This window comes from Panthera tigris, chromosome E2, assembly GCF_018350195.1.
Source record: "Panthera tigris isolate Pti1 chromosome E2, P.tigris_Pti1_mat1.1, whole genome shotgun sequence".
Taxonomy (NCBI): Eukaryota; Metazoa; Chordata; class Mammalia; order Carnivora; family Felidae; genus Panthera; species Panthera tigris.
Window position 1 is genome coordinate 54,500,369 of NC_056674.1, and position 17,055 is coordinate 54,517,423.

At 45.8% G+C, this 17,055-nt stretch overlaps 1 protein-coding gene across 5 annotated transcripts in view; it reads left to right on the forward strand.

The window, feature by feature from the left end:
• The window catches only part of GAN (gigaxonin), a 95,768-nt gene that overhangs the window by 20,148 nt on the left and 58,565 nt on the right, over positions 1-17,055 (forward strand). For 3 of the 5 annotated variants that reach the window (XM_042967945.1, XM_042967946.1, XM_042967943.1), the window contains exons 2-5: positions 8,640-8,754; positions 11,126-11,476; positions 14,234-14,451; positions 14,670-14,791. In XM_042967945.1, coding sequence (XP_042823879.1) covers positions 8,640-8,754; positions 11,126-11,476; positions 14,234-14,451; positions 14,670-14,791 — 806 coding nt within the window. Of the gene's footprint in view, positions 1-6,751; positions 7,285-8,639; positions 8,755-11,125; positions 11,477-14,233; positions 14,452-14,669; positions 14,792-17,055 lie in introns of those variants that run through there. The other 2 variants (XM_042967944.1, XM_042967948.1) reach the window with 2 other exon arrangements.

Sequence of the window (17,055 nt, forward strand, 5' to 3'; positions counted from 1 at the left end):
ACATCCTAAGGTGGGGTCAACCTGGGGAAGAACAGCCGTCCAGCAGGCTGGAAAGAGATTTATTGGGGGATATAATGCTAGAGGCTTCACACTCCTAGAAATAAATAACCATAACGTTTCACTTTACTGACTGAAGCCCGTGGTTAGAGGTAATGGTTTGTGAGTTCCTCGAGATTGGGGCCCACCCACTAGCTGAGGTCTGATTTCTGAATCCGTACCTTATAGCAAAGTCGCTGGCCTCGCACTACAGTTTTTACTGGGTTGGTCACACTTCGTGTCTCTCCCGCCAAGGGTCGTCGTGCCTGTGCAGGTGTAAGTGATGTCACTCGTAGCTGTGCTTGTCCACAGTCCCTGTGATGGCCCCACCCGACCCTGGCACCTAAGCGCACACACCGTCCTGCTGCTGAAGGTGATTCCCACTTTGTGTGTTCTCTTTTCCAAAAGCATTATCTTCCTTCAGATTCGTTTTTCCTTTGTTCAGATCACATGACTCAAAGGCATACACTTTCTGTGCTCGTATCTCTTCCAGATATTGATGTAATTGGTAACTCAGAGCAGATCTAAATAGGAACACTGTATTTCATCTGCAGAGCGGATGATTCGCTATCAGACAGAAAACAGAAGACGTGTTTGTGACCCCTTGTGTGCGGGGAGGGAGGGGCAGGGAGGTGGTCAGGGATGGAGAGCACTGTGGCCAGGACCTCTCTGGACTTGTTCCTGTTCTCCTGTTCTTCTGTAGTGAAGTGGTTCTGTTCCGGCTTCCGTACTATAGGCCTGGTTGGTAGGGCGACGCCTGAACAGCGAACCCTTCGTTTTCCGGAAACCTTTCCCAATCTTTGCAATTTCCATGCAGCGCGCTGGGGGTGGTGAGCAGAGTGAGGTGAGGGAGCGTCCCGTTAGTTGGGTCCATTCGCAGGCCACGGACCTCCCGTACGGCCACCTCAGAGTCCAGCATACACGGGCTGGAGCACACAGGCAGGTGGTGGCACTGCGGGCATTCGGGTCGCTCTGCCGTAGTGGAACACGGACTTCTGGAGTCGCCGACTACAGCACACGTCTGTAGGATGCTCCCCTCAGTGTGGCCGAGCCAGCGGGATGCTGTGCGGAAAAGCTCACGACCATCCGGCCGGTCAGTAATGCTGTGTCTACCCGGGCTGCCCCTGTGCTGCTGTTACTTTAAGCTCATACATACTTGTCAGGTGCCCGTTCAGAACCAGCCACTTCATGAGGTAAGGGGGTAGAGCGGTCAACAAGACAGAGTCACCGATGCGGTTTATGAGACGATGATAAAGTCTCTGCAGAAAAATAAAGCAGGGAAGGGAGGAGTGGTGTTATTTTCGACAGTGTGGTACCTGGGCTACTCTTCGGAGCAGAGACCTGAAGTGAGTGAGGTACGAAACCATGTGACTGGGGAGTCGGGGGGCGGAGGGAACATTCCAGGCAGCGGGGAATGTGTCACAGTCAGCTGAGGAACTCTTTAAATGTACAGTCTTGGACCTGACTCAGTTGGTCTGGGATGGGACCCAGGGATCTGTTTTTCTATAAGAGCTTGCCAGAAGATTCTGGGAAGCCAGGTTCAGGAGCTCCTCTTAAAACCCATTCAAATTATGAGTCATTGCAGGATCTGTGTGAGGAGGGAGGTGTTGGGTGGTAAGCAAGTGAACACCGTAATCCGTCTAGGTAAAAAGAGCTGGAGGCCAAGAGAAGGGAGTGGAGGGAGATTCATGGAAATAGTGAAGGGGAAGAAACAGTTCAGAGCCTCCAACAGCATGTGCCCCACTGCTGTCCCGCCATCCTAAGGGAGGAGTGCGGCCCGGCCCCGTTCTCCTCCCTTTCCCACCTCCCACTTGTGATCTGTGCCCTAGCCGTGCAGGGTTAGGCTGGGGGCACTTCCCGGCCAGGTCCTGTGGCATCGCGCCCGCCCCTGCTTCCCCTGCCCGCTGCTCCCTGACTTAGGCCCTGTGGGAAGAGCGCTGAGTGACTGGTGACTGGCTCGTTAGCCTGCACCAGTGCCGGTGCCGTGGGAGGGCGCTCACCTAGAGGCCCGGGGCACCTGCTTCCTCTCCCACCGTGGGGGGGCCTGGGGGCTTCGTTGGGCCGCCCACCGGGACCCTTGCTCCGGTCTCAGGTACCCACGTAAATGCTTTTCTTTCATGGAGACGGTGTTCTTGGGTGGCAGGGCGCTGAGAAAGACGGGTTCCTGCTTTCCCACCCGTAGGAAAGCAGGCCATAAAAGGCCTTGTCATGAGAGGATGCCATCTGTTGATGGAAATCTGACCTGCAAATTTGGATTTCATTAAGTTGAACGGGGACTAAAACAATACATTTTTAAAACAGACTTGATTTTTTTTAGAACAGTAAGGTTCACGGCCAAATTGAAAGGAAGGTACAGATGTGTCCCACGTACCCCCGTTTCCCCCTGCGTGCACAACCTCTCCCATTGTCAGTGCCCCCACGAGAGTGGTACGTCTGTTACAGTTGATGGGTCTGCCCTGACCTATCGCTGTCACCCAGAGCCATGGCTTGCGTTAGTGGTCACTTTGGGTGGTGTACATTTTGGGGGTTCAGGCAGATGTACGATGACGGCGATCCGTCATTATTGCCTCATACAGAAGAGTTTCACTGCCCTAAACATCCATTTTGGATGTGGTTTTTAGGAGCTCATGAAGATCAAAAAGGAGAGGGGAGCATATATAAAACAGGTTCCCCCTGGGAACGTAAATTCTTAGTTGGGCATAGAAGTGGGGAGCCTAAGCCCCTCTGCACGTGTCTCAAAGAGCCTGATACTGGCAGCGGCCCAATTTGAGGTGACATGAATCACTTAAAACTCTGAGTAATGCCCGTGAATCACCCCAGAATTTCTGTAAATCTTGACTTAAACATTACATTCTCTTGCATTCTATTTGAGTACATTTCCTTGCTTTTAGACTTATTCTCTGTCCCTGTTACATCAGATCCCATTCAGTGATGTCTAAAGTGGTTCTTGGAAGAGGAGGACCAGGCCCGGTTACCTGGGCATTCAGACACCTTGAACTTTCTCAGCACTTGGCAGCCAGTGAGAATAGAATTATTACAGCAGCTTCTTAGCTAGTAGCCAACAGCTTTTTTTCTTACAAAATCGCTCTTCAGTGTTGCCAAGAAAGAAACAAAAAAAACAAAAATTGATTTTGTTTCACACCTGTTCAACTTCAATAGGATGGAAAATAAATGTTCACCCAGAGGAAAAATAAACTTGCACGGCACAACCCACAGAAGGCATGTCATAAATCATACCTCACCGGTTGGCTTGTGGGACTCCACAGGACGCCTCCAGAGCTGAGTCTCTGCGCTAACTTGATGGCCTGTTTCAGCAGCTTTGTCCAGAAACGTATGGGGGCAGGAGAGCTCCCAGATCACCTTATCTAACCTCTTCTTTTTACAAATGAGAAAACAGGGGCAGAGAGGGGAAATGTCTTGCCCTAGAAACAAAACTGGGGAAGAACGTGACGGGCGTGGATATTTATATCTGAACACCTGAGGCCCAATTTTGTACTACTCTCAATTATTTCTACTTTTTTCAGAGTGTGATGAAATTCTCCAAAGTGATATGTTAAGGCTACCGCATTTTCCGGGAGAGAGTTTATAAATCGACATCACATCAAAATAAAACCCAAGGGTATTGTGACTTCCAGTAAATTTACATCTGACCCCATAGCTTCCTAGAGCACAGATGAAGGACAGAGAAAAGAACAGTTGATTTACCACTTTTTTTTTTTTTGTGGGCTTTCAGAGCAAAACTCAGTTATTAACGCATTGGGTTAGTTTTTTTTGTTTTTTTTTTTTAAGTCAACACATTGAGTTCAGTTCACTGACTTCTCAGTTGTCTGTGGCAGAAGAGAGAGAAATGGTGTGTACAAGACAAGAAAATTCTAGATAAGAAAGGGAAAGCTATGGAGAAAATGTGTTGGTCTGGAGAGTGAGAAGGATAGTTAATTGGTGGGTCTTGTATAAATTAAGGTATTTACTGAAGGAAATAGATGTCAGACAGAATGGAACAAAAACTAACAGGATTAAGAGACTTAGTTGGGGAGTCAGAAAAAAATGAAGACAAAAAAGGGGGAGAGGGGCCCCTGGGTGGCTCAGTCAGTTAAGCATCTGACTCTTGGTTTCGGTTCCTGCCGTGATCTCACAGTTTCGTGGGTTTGAGCCCCCATCCGGCTCCACGCTGACAGCAAAGCCTGCTTGGGATTCTCTCTCTCCCTCTCCCTCTCTCTCTCTCTGCCCGTCCTCCACCTCCACTGTCTCTGTCTCTCTCAAAATAAATAAATAAATGTTTAAAAAAAGGGAGAATACGACACGTTTGAGGTTACTAAGTTGGAAAGGGATGGCAGCTCTCCAAGAAATGAGAGAAGAACAGAATGATGGTAGGCTCTGAAGCAAGACTATTTCAAAATAGATTTGAGTGACTCTTACCAGCCAGGACCGGAAGGGACTCAAGATCAGCTTTCACTGTGTTCTTGATGGATGGGTGGCCACCCAGCCTACTAGGACATCACCTGCACGCCGGTGATGGGCTGTGAACGGTTACCTGCCGTAATACAGGTGCACACATGGAGGTCAAGAATTTAGAAACTTGTCACAATTTGGCAGAGTAATTGTATGTCTTTTGAATCTGATGATAAGACCATTGGAGCCTGCATTTTATTATGTGTCTTTTAATTTCATTTTTTTAAATAATTCATTTTTTTTAGTAATTCTTTTTTTCGTTGAGGTATAAGTGACATTGTATTAGCTTCTGGTGTACAACATAATGATTTGATACTTGTACACATTGTAAAATGATAGCCACAGCAAGTCTAGTTAACAGCTGTCACCTTACATAATTCCAATTTTTTTTTCTTGTGATGAGAATTTTTAAGGTCTACTCTCTTAGCAACTTTCAAATATGCAGTACAATGAACTGTAGTCGCCATGTGGTACATTATATCCCCGTTATATTTCTTTTTAATGTTTGTTTATTTAATGTTCACTTTTAAGAGAGAGAGAGAGCACAAACAGGGAAAGGGCAGAGGGAGACAGGATCTGAGGTAGGCTCTGAGCTGTCAGCACAGAGCCCGATGCGGGGCTCAAACTCACGAACCGCGAGATCATGACTTGAGCCGAAGTTGGACCCTTAACCGATTGAGCCACCCCGGTGCCCCTCCTCATTATATACATATTTCACAAGGTATTCATCTGGGACGTACCAAACCCATGGGGAATTTGAGAAGCATCCGTTGGCCACTCAGAGGGGTCTGGAGACCAGCAGCATCCGCTCCGCCTGAGACCTTGTTACAAATGCAGACACTCAGGCCCCGCACAGACCTTCTGAATCAAGACCCCTGGATGGCTCTTATGAACGCTGAAGTTTGAGGAGCCCCGTGCTTCAGTCCTTTCAGTGTCGGACGGGTGACATAATTAGAAGTTCTTCCTCATGCTGCTTCTGGTTCCGCTTCACCGTACCTGACATCACGCAGGAAGGAGATCTCCTGTGATAGCGCTTGAAAAACCGCTATCAATTCAAACACGTATTTTACAAATAATTGTTGAAGGTCTGTTCTTTGCAAACTGCTGGGCTACATGGTAGAGTTATGGTGATAAAGAGGACTCTGGCCTCAAGGAACTTCCAGTTAAATAGATAGGAAATGGGGTATGTACTTAAATATTGCAATAAAAACAGAACTTGATGAACCCGTAAGATAAAGTGCTTGGGAAATTTATAGCAGGAGAAATTATTTTTACGTGCATGGCGGTGAGGGCAGAGGTGCAGCCTGTGGAGGATGGAGTGACCGAGAAGCACTTTTTGTAGAACTGGCAGTGAAACCAATCTTTACGAGACGGGTAGGAACTGAATGTGCACAGACGGTACCAGGAGAGATCAGAAGCAGGGTAGGGAGACGTGGGGCAGGTGTAGGGATCGGAACTTAAACCATTATAAAGCTTTGTGATTTAGCCTTCAGAGGTTTAGAGACTTGGATAGTACAGTGATTCGTTTTTCGTGGGCTTTGAGAGGATCTGCTTTTAGAGAGGTCTGAAATAGTGCTCATATCTACAGGACTCTTTCTTAGCCATTTCTCACTTCCACCTGCTGAGAGAAAACTGTACTCGTTAAAAGGGATCCTTCATTGTGAACACACATGACAGTATGGTCAACTTTTTTTTTATGTTTATTTTTTGAGAGAGAGAGAGAGACAGAGCGTGAGCGGGGAAGGAGAAGACAAAGAGGGGAGCAGAGGATCCAGTGTGGGCTCCGCACTGACAGCAGTGTGCCTGATGTGGAGCTTGAACTCATGAACCGCGAGATCTTGACCTGAGCCAAAGTAGGACGCTCAACCGACTGACCCACCCAGGCACCCACCACCACCACCACCACCCCCCCGCCCCCGGCCCTTTTTTTTCTTAAAGTATAGTTAACTTTTTTTTTTTATGTTTATTTACTTGTGAGAGAGAGAGAGTGCAAACGGGGGAGGGCTAGAGAGAGAGGGAGACACAGAATCTGAAGCAGGCCCCTTGGCTCTGAGCTTGCTGTCAGCACAGGGCCTGACGCGGGGCTCGAACTCACAGACCACGAGATCATGACCTGAGCCGAAGTTGGCCGCTCAACCGACTGAGCCACCCAGGCGCCTCTTATTTTTTATTTTTTAATGTTTTTTTCTTTTTTCTTTTTGAGAAAGAGAGGGAGACAGGATCAGGAGCAGGCTCCAAGCTGACAGCAACAAGCCCGATGCGGGGCTCAAACTCATTTACTGTGATCATGACTTGAGCCAAAGTCGGACGCTTAACCGACTGAGCCTCCGAGGTGCCCCTGAAATACCTTTTGAGGAAAACAATTTATTTCAATAGGAACTGTAGGGGCAACAGCAGACCTGAAATACAGGGAGGAAACAAGGATGTCTGCGTATCTTCTTCGCACCTCCAGATATATTATCTGTCCCATCAGTTTCATCTTCTCGGGGTCTTCAGGGGCTCCCAAGGCTTCCGAAGGCTTCCTGCTGGCACCAGGATGGACTGGCTTCCTTCTGCTTGTATACAGCTGTTGCCCTAAGACCATTCTGCACCATTCCCTGCATTCACTGCACTTCTTCCCAGAGTTGGGTCATGTCTTTCCATGACTGAAATCTTCCTTTTTCTTGATGTACTCACTTGTTTGTTGGGGCACGTTTTCCAGCAGCACACTGAGAAGGCCGCATGGGAGATCGTTTGTTTTGAGACCACGTACAGCTGAAAATATCTGCCCTATCCTGACGTTTGGCTGGTTATAAAAATGTAGGTGGGAAATAATTTTCCTTCAGAATTTTGAAGTCATGTGCTCTTGGGGTAGACCTATGTCCTTATCTTTGGGCCTTTGCTTTCAGGGCCGATCACATCCTCCAGGTATTTTTGTCTGGAGAATGTAGGTCTGGTTTTTAACATTTTAAGAGCAGAATTGAGGGGGAAAAGATTGATGGTCGCAGCATTCAGTATGTAAACAAGTCTTTGCTCTCTCTGTTTCTGGTGCAGTATATACCCACCCTCAAACGTGCCTGATATTCCCCCCTGTCCAGACCTAGCCTCAGTCTTACACCCTTCAGGGTGTAAATCACTTACTTCCGCTGACGCTGGGGAGGGCCTCACGGGGAGTCGCGTAGGTACGTGGAGGCAGGACCTGGGAATTCGACTCCTTGTCACCACCGTCACCCTGCGTGTGTTCTCTGCTCATGGCTCACCCTCCTTTCACAGCTGCCCCTTACGACCAGTTCCCAGCCTCCAGGGGTGGGGTTGGGATCCTAAGTCAAATTTAGGTTCACTGCTAAGTTACAAACATCTTTTAGACGTCAAGTAAGGTCCCAGCTCTTAAACAAGACCTAAAAAGCATTCACTGTGAAAAAATTCTTCACGTTCTTCATCACCTTTAACAAAAGTGCGAAGCCTGCCGAAGGATTAGTATCGAGAATATAATGCAGAACTCCCCCACCTCAATACAAAGACAATGAGCCCAATTTAAAAAAATGACCAAGAGACTTGAACGTAGCGTGTGTTTTGCAGAAGAGGAAACGCACGTGGCCACAAACAAGAGGAGATAATTCAGCACCTGTGTGGCGAGGGTGCTGTGGCTGCAACCCCCAGGAGAGCGGTTCCGTGGGTACAGGAATAACAACGAAGCAAAGGAAGATGGAACCCAGGATTTAGGATGGATAGTCACTGCAGAGGGGTGAATGGGGAGAAGGGATGTGTGGGTAGGAGCAGGTGGAAGTCAAGGTCCCAGCTTTTGTTTTGGGTGGCAGGCTCGTGGGGTCCTTGTTACATTATTGAAAATAATTAGGCAATTAAATACATGAAAAAAATAAGCCTAATGGGGTGGGTCTCCCGAGGTGAAGTAGACAGAGATCCTTGCTCAGGTGGATCTCAGTTCTGTGGTTGTCTGTTTTGGTTTTTAAGAAGTCGTTCTGAACCCTGGAACAAGTGTTTTGTAGTCGAAAGTTATAAAAATATCTGTATATTAACCTAAAGTTAAGAAGCTACATTTCCCAGCTGGGGTTCATATGTTGATAAATAATCTACTTTATAGAGTTTTACTGCATAAATATTTACAGCTATGTCTGTTCTTTCATAGAAATTTTACATTTTTTTCCCTTTCTTAGGACAAAGTTAAACTATAATCCTCCAAAAGATGATGGATCAACCTATAAGATTGAACTTGAAGGGATATCGGTAATGGTTATGAGAGAGATCCTGGATTACATCTTCAGTGGGCAGGTATGATGAGACACACAGGGAGGAAGACTAAGGAGAAGCCTCTCAAGGTCAGGGTCTCCTTCATCATTCTGTGACGGAGCAGCCCCACCCTCTTCATCTGTCATTGTCCGTGTGACGCGCCTCTCCTGCTGGGAATGGCACCCAACTCTGTTCTTGCCGGGCTCTGTTCTTAAGAGCAGACTGGGTAGAATCTTCACCCCGTACTGGTTTTTGTATTTATCATTCCGACCTCCACCTTCCATTGTGAGAGAGGAAGAAACTGGGTGCTCCTTCCACGGCTGTCTTTTTTTGTTTGTTTGTTTTTAAATCTTAATCCCCATCTTACTCTGTACCCATAGCCTGGAAATGGGAGCTTCGTTGGGCGGTGGGAGTTTATTTTGTAGAAATAAAGAGTTTGAGATTTACTCTAATGGCAGGCACCTGTATTCATGATTCCTGGCTCCTGTTGCCTCGGTAGGACCAATATCCCTGCTGTACCCCGTTCTTGCCCGTGTCCCTTTGCTCTCTGTGCCCACTTCCATTTCTGGGGGATTTAATGAAGCCCAGCGAAGAAAGTGAGTGATTAGACTTCTTTCTTTTTCTTCGCCATCCTCGAGCCCCTAGTCCCTGATTACGTGGTTTGAAGTGTAGCACGAGGGCTCCCAAGAATGACCGTAGGTGCGCGCCAGGGCTGGCTTATGACAGGAGGAACGTAGCATATCTTACATTTAGTTATGTGAGAATGCATTTTATCTTGAGTCTTTTTGAGAGCTTCTCTCCTACTCTCTCCCTTATTCCTTCCTCATCTTGTTTTACCTTTCTCGTTTGTAAGAGCCATCTCCTCCATGTTTTCTAAGCATTCTGGACGCACTGCTTACCTTCTCTGAATATACTCATTTGGTCAACCTTGGTGATTGTCATTCCTTTTGAAGGTTTTGGGTTAATTTCATGATGTCCTCCCCTTTTCTTTTCTCTGAACACTCTTCTCTTTCCTCTGAGCGCTAGGTGGGGGGCGGGGGGGGGTTGTGGGCATGTAAGGTTTTGTGTGTGATTGTTAAAAATAAATGAATTTAGATTAATTTTGGGATGGTCCTTAAAATACCGAAGCATCACAAAATTGGGAGCATCACAAAACCAGGCTGAGGACCAGCCTCTCATCTCACTTTTAAAATCAGCTCAGCAGCAGCTATAATAAGTTATAAGCCAATAAGAGCATATTCCTTTTCAGGCTTGGATTTGAATCTTGAAACCTTATTTATAGATTGACTTCTGTGTTTTTTGTCCCCAATTTAAATTAATTATGGTTTAAAACCATAGTTGCAGCATAAGTTATAACGAACTCTTGATTTGACAGTCTAGTCTTAGTTGAGATGGAATTTCGTGGTGTTTTCACATGCGTGTATCTGACTGGTGTACCACTAGCCGCTGTTTTGTGGCTGAATTGAACACCTCAAGTAAAAGGGAAAGGTCTCCCTACTTGTGACCTACTCGACACACTTCTTTCCACAGTTGTGTTGCTCTCTTTCTAAGGTGATTGGCAGTCATACATTCTTTTTCTGCATCTGTGGTGCAGAATGTGTAAAATGTTCCCTGTGGTCCTATAACCTGGAATCCCTCCCTCTCATTTCCGAGGGTGGGAGAAGCATCCATTCTTTGGGAGAGGAGAATCTGGACTGTTGTGATGGTGGCGGTCTTGTAGAGACTTGTTTCTTTACGTCGCCTCCGTGTTGCGTGCAGAAACTGTCAAGTGGGTGGAGGAAGAAGAATCAGAAGATTAGGGAAAAGCGAAATTCGTAACGATAAACAAGAAATACTACCTTCGGGATTTCTGCCAGAGAGTACCTTTGAGACCAGAGTGCACGGGTCGCACCGAGTGCGATGTTTGGCATTGGGAATGAGGTTCTCGGGCAGCGTGGCCCTCCCCTCGCCAAGGGGCTAGAGTGGCGTGTCTGACGTGCCACCTGGCAAAAGACGGAATGTGATACATCTGGAGGCAAGATGTGCCACAGTTTCGGGGCTGGCATTTAAAGAAACCTCCTTCAGTTGACCACAGAATGCGGACCTGTCCACTCCCAGCACATAGGCCTGGAAGTGAGCAGGGTGGACGGTTCGCCTGCGGAGGGTTCATGGTGGTTCATGTCGGTAAAGCAAGGGAAGCCCTGGGAAAAGTCAGCCGGCCACGTGCTGCTCATGTTTTGTGAGGGTTCACCGGGTGCCCTCGAACTCCTCTTGACAAAGAAGCCCTAGTCTGGACCGTGTGACGTTGCCAATATTCATTCGATCATCTTTGACCTACAAAAGTGGAGCTTTCGTGTGGTTCGGCCTAATAGGTTAGCGGTTTGGGTTTTCAATCTGTACATTCCAATGTAAAATATTGACGATACTCTTGCAGATCCGGCTGAGCGAAGACACAATCCAAGATGTTGTGCAGGCAGCGGACCTGCTCCTGCTGACGGATCTGAAAACTCTGTGCTGTGAGTTTTTAGAAGGCTGCATCGCCGCAGAGAACTGCATCGGTATCCGCGACTTTGCACTTCATTACTGCCTGCACCACGTCCATTACCTGGCCACGGAGTACCTGGAGACTCATTTCCGAGACGTCAGCAGCACAGAAGAGTTCCTAGAACTCAGTCCACAGAAGCTTAAAGAAGTGATTTCTCTGGAGAAGTTAAATGTTGGCAATGAAAGATACGTGTTTGAAGCAGTGATCCGGTGGATAGCACACGATACAGAGCTAAGAAAGGTACCTGTGGGGTATAACATGGTCTAATTTGCCTTCTTACTTACTTATGTCATTCATTTGTTTATTTAATCCACAGAATAGATGTGTTGTCTTTCCCCTTCAGCCTGATGGACTTACAAAGTTGTGATCTAAAAGATGTCTGTGGGGGGCGCCTGGGTGGCTCAGTCGGTTAAGCGTTGGACTTTGGTTCAGGTCATGATCGAACGGTTCGTGAGTTCGAGCCCCACATCGGGCTCTCCACTCTCATTGTAGAGCCCACTTCAGATCCTCTGTCTTCCTCTCCGTCTTCCCTCCCCTGCTCACTCTTGCTCTCTCTCTCTCTCTCTCTCTCAAAAATAAGCAAAACATTTAAAAAAATAAAAGGTGTCTGTGGTACATCTTTGCATAGGATCACTGGAGCCATTGTTTCTTCAGACCACACTGCAAAAGCTCACATAACTCGTAATATAGCAATGAAACCTTTAGTACTTGTAAGGAACGTGATCTCTCTTGTACATTGTTTTTAATGGGAAAATGCATTTCAGGCTTAGGCTGGAGATTATAGAAATTCAGCGTCCCCACTCTTTTGTTCAGCATCCTTCCGTCCACCATTACTGGGCTAACCCGTGCGGGACTCTGACAGAGGCCATGGAGCGAGAGGGGGCACACAGGCTCTGGCAGACGGGTGAGGGGAGGGGGCTCTCCCTGGGTGATGGACACCATTCAGCAGAAGGCAGGAGAGCTCTCTGCCGTCTTCATGGTGATGCAGTTCTAGATGGGATGAGTCTGGGAGCGACAGCTGCAGAGGAAGGGTCTCAGAGAATATCAGGCTTTAGAGCCACATTGTTTCTACACTGGGGGCCGGAGGAAATCACAGAGCTTTGAGTCCAATATTTATAGACTCCAGCATCGATTACTGTATGCAAAAAAAGAACTATGTCAGGTTTTAAAGTAGTTTTCAGAATGTATCATTGCATTGTTAATTGTTCTCCGTAACTGTTGACTGAGGTTCTAGTGAAACTTCTGTAGGGCCGTTGGGGCACCTGGGTGGCTCAGTCAGTGGAGCGTCTGAATCTTGATTTTGGCTCAGGTCATGATCTCACGGTTTGTGGGTTCAAGCCCCGCATCAGGCTCTGCTCTGACAGCGTGGAGCCTGCTTGGAATTCTCTCTCTCTCTCCCTCTCTCTCTGCCCTTCCCCACTCACGTTCTCTCCCTCTCTTTCTCTCTCTCTCAAAATAAATTAAAAAAAAAAAACTTTTAATTCTGTAGGCTTTTAATTCTAATTCTGTAGAATTAACTTTTAATTCTAATTCTGTAGAAATGATGGACTACTATATTATAGATAGAAACTCTTACATGGTATGATACAGAAATACACGCTGCTGTATGGTTGTAGTCTCAGTGTGGTAGTTAGTGCTCTCTTTTCCACGTTAGGCAGGTGGATGAGGAAAGGAGATAGGAGCGTTCTCAGTTCGCTGCTGCTCGTGGAGACCACCGTCACTAGCTGCCCCTTCCTTTCTTCTTCAAGTGATGAGGTTGCCAGGGAAACAAGAGGCATTTCTTCCTCCTTTGGTTCGAAGACTTACAGACTTCATATCTTAAAGGCTGTTATGTATGACTCAGGATACAGAAGAGTATACTCTAAAACGACTGTTGCCAAATGAAGAAAAACTCTTCATTAAGGAGTTTCGCCTCATGTGTAGAATGCTGCCGTCAGTTCAAGTTTAACGATCCATTGTGAAAAGTATATAATTCATACTATACATGTTAGATATTTTTTAACAATAATAATTGAAGAAACACAGAGTACTCAGGATTCTTGTGAACTTTGGCTTTTATATATTTTTCTTGTAATATTTATTTATTTATTTATTTATTTTACCATTTATTTATTTTTGAGAGACAGAGCGTGAGTGGGGGAGGAGCAGAGAGAGAGGGAGACACAGAATCTGGAACAGGCTTCAGGCTCTGAGCTGTCAGCACAGAGCCCGATGTGGGGCTCGAACTCACGGACCGCGAGATCATGCCTGAGCTGAAGTCAGACGCTCAACTGACTGAGCCACCCAGGCGTCCCAATCTTGTGATATTAATGTTGCTCCATTTTCATTGCCTGTTGCACCATATCGAATCAAGCTATTACTGTGTGTAACGTTTCCGTAAATGTGATTGAACTCCCAGCACATCCAGCCGTGTGAAATAAGGCCACTCCAGCCGAGCTCCAAGGTTTCCCGTTGGTAAGGTGACCCTTCAGGGTGTAAAGAAAGCCGCTTGAAACTTCTCGGTGCTGTATCAGATCTAAATCTGAACTGATTGGTTTTCTTTTTCTTTTTTTTTTAAATTTTTTTTTTAACGTTTATTTATTTTTGAGACAGAGAGAGACAGATCATGAATGGGGGAGGGTCAGAGAGAGGGAGACACAGAATCCGAAACAGGCTCCGGGCTCTGAGCTGTCAGCACAGAGCCCGATGCGGGGCTTGAACTCACGGACCGCGAGATCATGACCTGAGCCGAAGTCGGCCGCTTAACCAACTGAGCCACCCAGGCGCCCCAGAACTGATTATTTTTCAAGTTAAACTTGTATTATTTATTAAGGCCGTGGGAAGTAGAAAGGAAAGGGGCCGGCAAAGCATATTCACGCAGCGCCCGCGCTTGTGACTTGCCCGCCAATGAGCTGTTAATCATTTCAGGTCTCCGTGAGCCAGAAGAGGGATGTTCTAAACACTGTGTGCTGCATCCTTCATTGTTTTTCTCCCCATTCTTTCTACCCTGTCGTGCAGGTCCACATGAAGGACGTGATGTCAGCGCTCTGGGTTTCAGGGTTAGACTCCAGCTACTTACGGGAACAGATGCTGAACGAACCGTTGGTGCGAGAAATCGTCAAGGAGTGCAGCAACATACCTCTGAGTCAGCCGCAGCAGGGGGAGGCCATGCTGGCGAACTTCAAGCCGCGGGGTTACTCCGAGTGCATCGTGACTGTGGGTGGAGAAGAGAGAGTGTGAGTATTGGACGTGAATCGTTTCAACAGTCGTGTAAGGGGAGAGCTATTTCCACGCGAGCAGGGATTCATAGTGTTGTTTTTGGTATCTAAGCATCATGGCAATAGAGTTTTAAAAATGTTTTAAGCGTTCTCGAGAGCAATGAAACTAGTCATGGTTATTGTGAGCAGAACTATATAAAGCACTTTAACTGCTAATCAATTATTTATTTCCTTAGTTCCCGGAAACCAACAGCAGCGATGCGATGTATGTGCCCTCTTTATGACCCTAATAGGCAGCTTTGGATTGAACTGGCCCCTTTAAGCATGCCAAGAATTAACCACGGAGTTCTCTCAGCAGGTACCATTCTGTGGTCAATTTTATTTAAACACAAGATCAAGTAATATGTAATGTCAGGGCTGTACAGAATGACGCAAAACCTTGTAGAGATTTAAGTTTAATTTTGAGAGATAATTGTATTATCTCTCTGGTGACATCTTCTGTCTAGCTCTAGCCTTCGAGACTCTGTAAGGAGGAGAGTGTCTTCTGTCAGTCTTTATTGCTCCTGAATCTCTCATACCGAGCTAGTTTTGAGAATTTTAGTAGAGGAGCATTTTCCCTGATGATGTAACTGATGAAAAAGCAGGACTCAGTGACTCTTCCCATCAGTTGCCTGTGTGGCCACACCCTGAACACAGAATTCCTTTGAGCCACACCAGCCCCATTTTTGAAATTCATGCCATTCAGAATTATAGTAACTGTATCAAAAGTAAAGCTGTTATGTGAAAGCAGGCATTTCGTGTGAGACTTCAGAAAATATTACTTTCCTTCAAAGGCTTCAAATTACATTACAATAGAAAGTATCTTTCACTGACCTTTGCAAGTTTGAAAACAGCTCCACATCATTCAAAGGCCTTCCTCGAGGTTATGGGAAAGGTTGTACTTGCTGCCTTCTGACTGTTGGCTGCTTTTCTCTGCACCTGGGCCTGCCCGCTTGGGTTCACCCACAGGTGCCATTTCACTAAATTCTAATTACTGTCAATCGTCTTCCTGGAACCCCTATTCTTATATAGTCTCTTCTTGCCCGCTACCATTGCTTTAAAGATTTTGAAAGGTGTACCAGATTATAGAGCTGGCTAAAGCTAAACCATAGGACAGAAGTGGAATCATTTTGTGGGTTCCAAGGTTATTGAAGTTAATTGTTAGGAATAAGCAGCGGGAGGCAGCGGTGTAGCCAACAGGATGTGGGTCTGATTTCCCTGTTCTGTCTTCTCAGAATTAGCTTCCTCACATTTTCTTCCCATAGTATGTATATATATTCGTGATTTTCACACACGTACACCCACCACTGTGGTTCCAGTGTCATGAATTTTGCAAGATTTCCTGGAGGGGTTGGTGCTTCAGAAACATTGAACAGCGAGGATGGGGTTGTGTCCAGCTGTAGTGAGTGTGTCTGTGAGGTGACCGAGTGGTTCCTGTTCCTGCCCGTGCCCCCTCTTTTTTGCTTTAACTGATGGGCTTTTTTTTTTTTGTCGTTCACTTTTTTCCCTCTCTTCCAGGTTAGAAGTTATAGTCTTTGTCTATATTCCTTTGAAAGTCATCATAGAAACCATAGCCTGTATTCTTAAGTTATCAAAGTCTAAGTGCATTTCTGCTGTTTTTCATGTTCCACAGTCTTGCAGTATTAAAATAGGACTTTATGAATAAATATTTACATATAAACATGTTTTATTCATCTATGTTTTATATATGTATCTATGGAGTGTCTGTTTACCGGCCTATCCACCACTTTCTTTGTTTTTCTTTCTTCTTCTTCAGACCTTCCATCTAGGATTATTTTCCTTCTCCCTGAAGTTCATCCTCTTGAATTTCCCTTAATGTGGGTCTACGGGTAGCAAACACTTGGATTTGTTTGTCTAAAAATGTCATTATTTTGACTTCATTCCTAATGGATACTTGTTCTGGGTATAGAATTTCAGGGCATCTTAACTCTGTGGCTTGGCCTTTCCTCAAATGTGGAAAATTCTTATTCATGTTCATGTCTTTAAATATCGCCTTTCTTCCATTGTCCTCTCTCCTCCTGCTTTTTGGAAGTCAGATTAAACATGGCTACTCCTTTTTGCTCTGTCCTCAGCCTCCTGCCTTCATTTTGCTTTGTTTTCCATGTGTTTGTCTTTCCATGTGTTGCCCTCTTTGTGATTTCTTTTGATGTACCCTCCATTTAATGAGTGCTCTCTTTAACACTGACAGATCTGCCATTAAACCAACGTACTGGATTTTTTTTGTAATCTAGTTTTTTTTTTCTTTTTTTATTCCTGGAAATTCTCTTTAGATCTTTTTTAAATCTGCTGTGTCACTTCTGTAGTCCCCTTTTCCCAAGAGTTATCTTAAAATGTGTCTTTCAGTTTTTAAACATAGTAAGCTTTGTCATTTTGTTGGCTTTCTGATTAGTCCAGTATTTGAAATTTGAAGTCTCTGCAAGGCTGCTTCCTATTGTCTTCTGTTGCCGGTTCTTCTTCATAGTCTGCTATCTATGTCCTAGTATCTTTGGGTGGGTGCTGGTCATTTTATTAAAAAGTGTTTATAGGAATAACTTGGTGCTCTAGAATCTTAGAATATTCTAA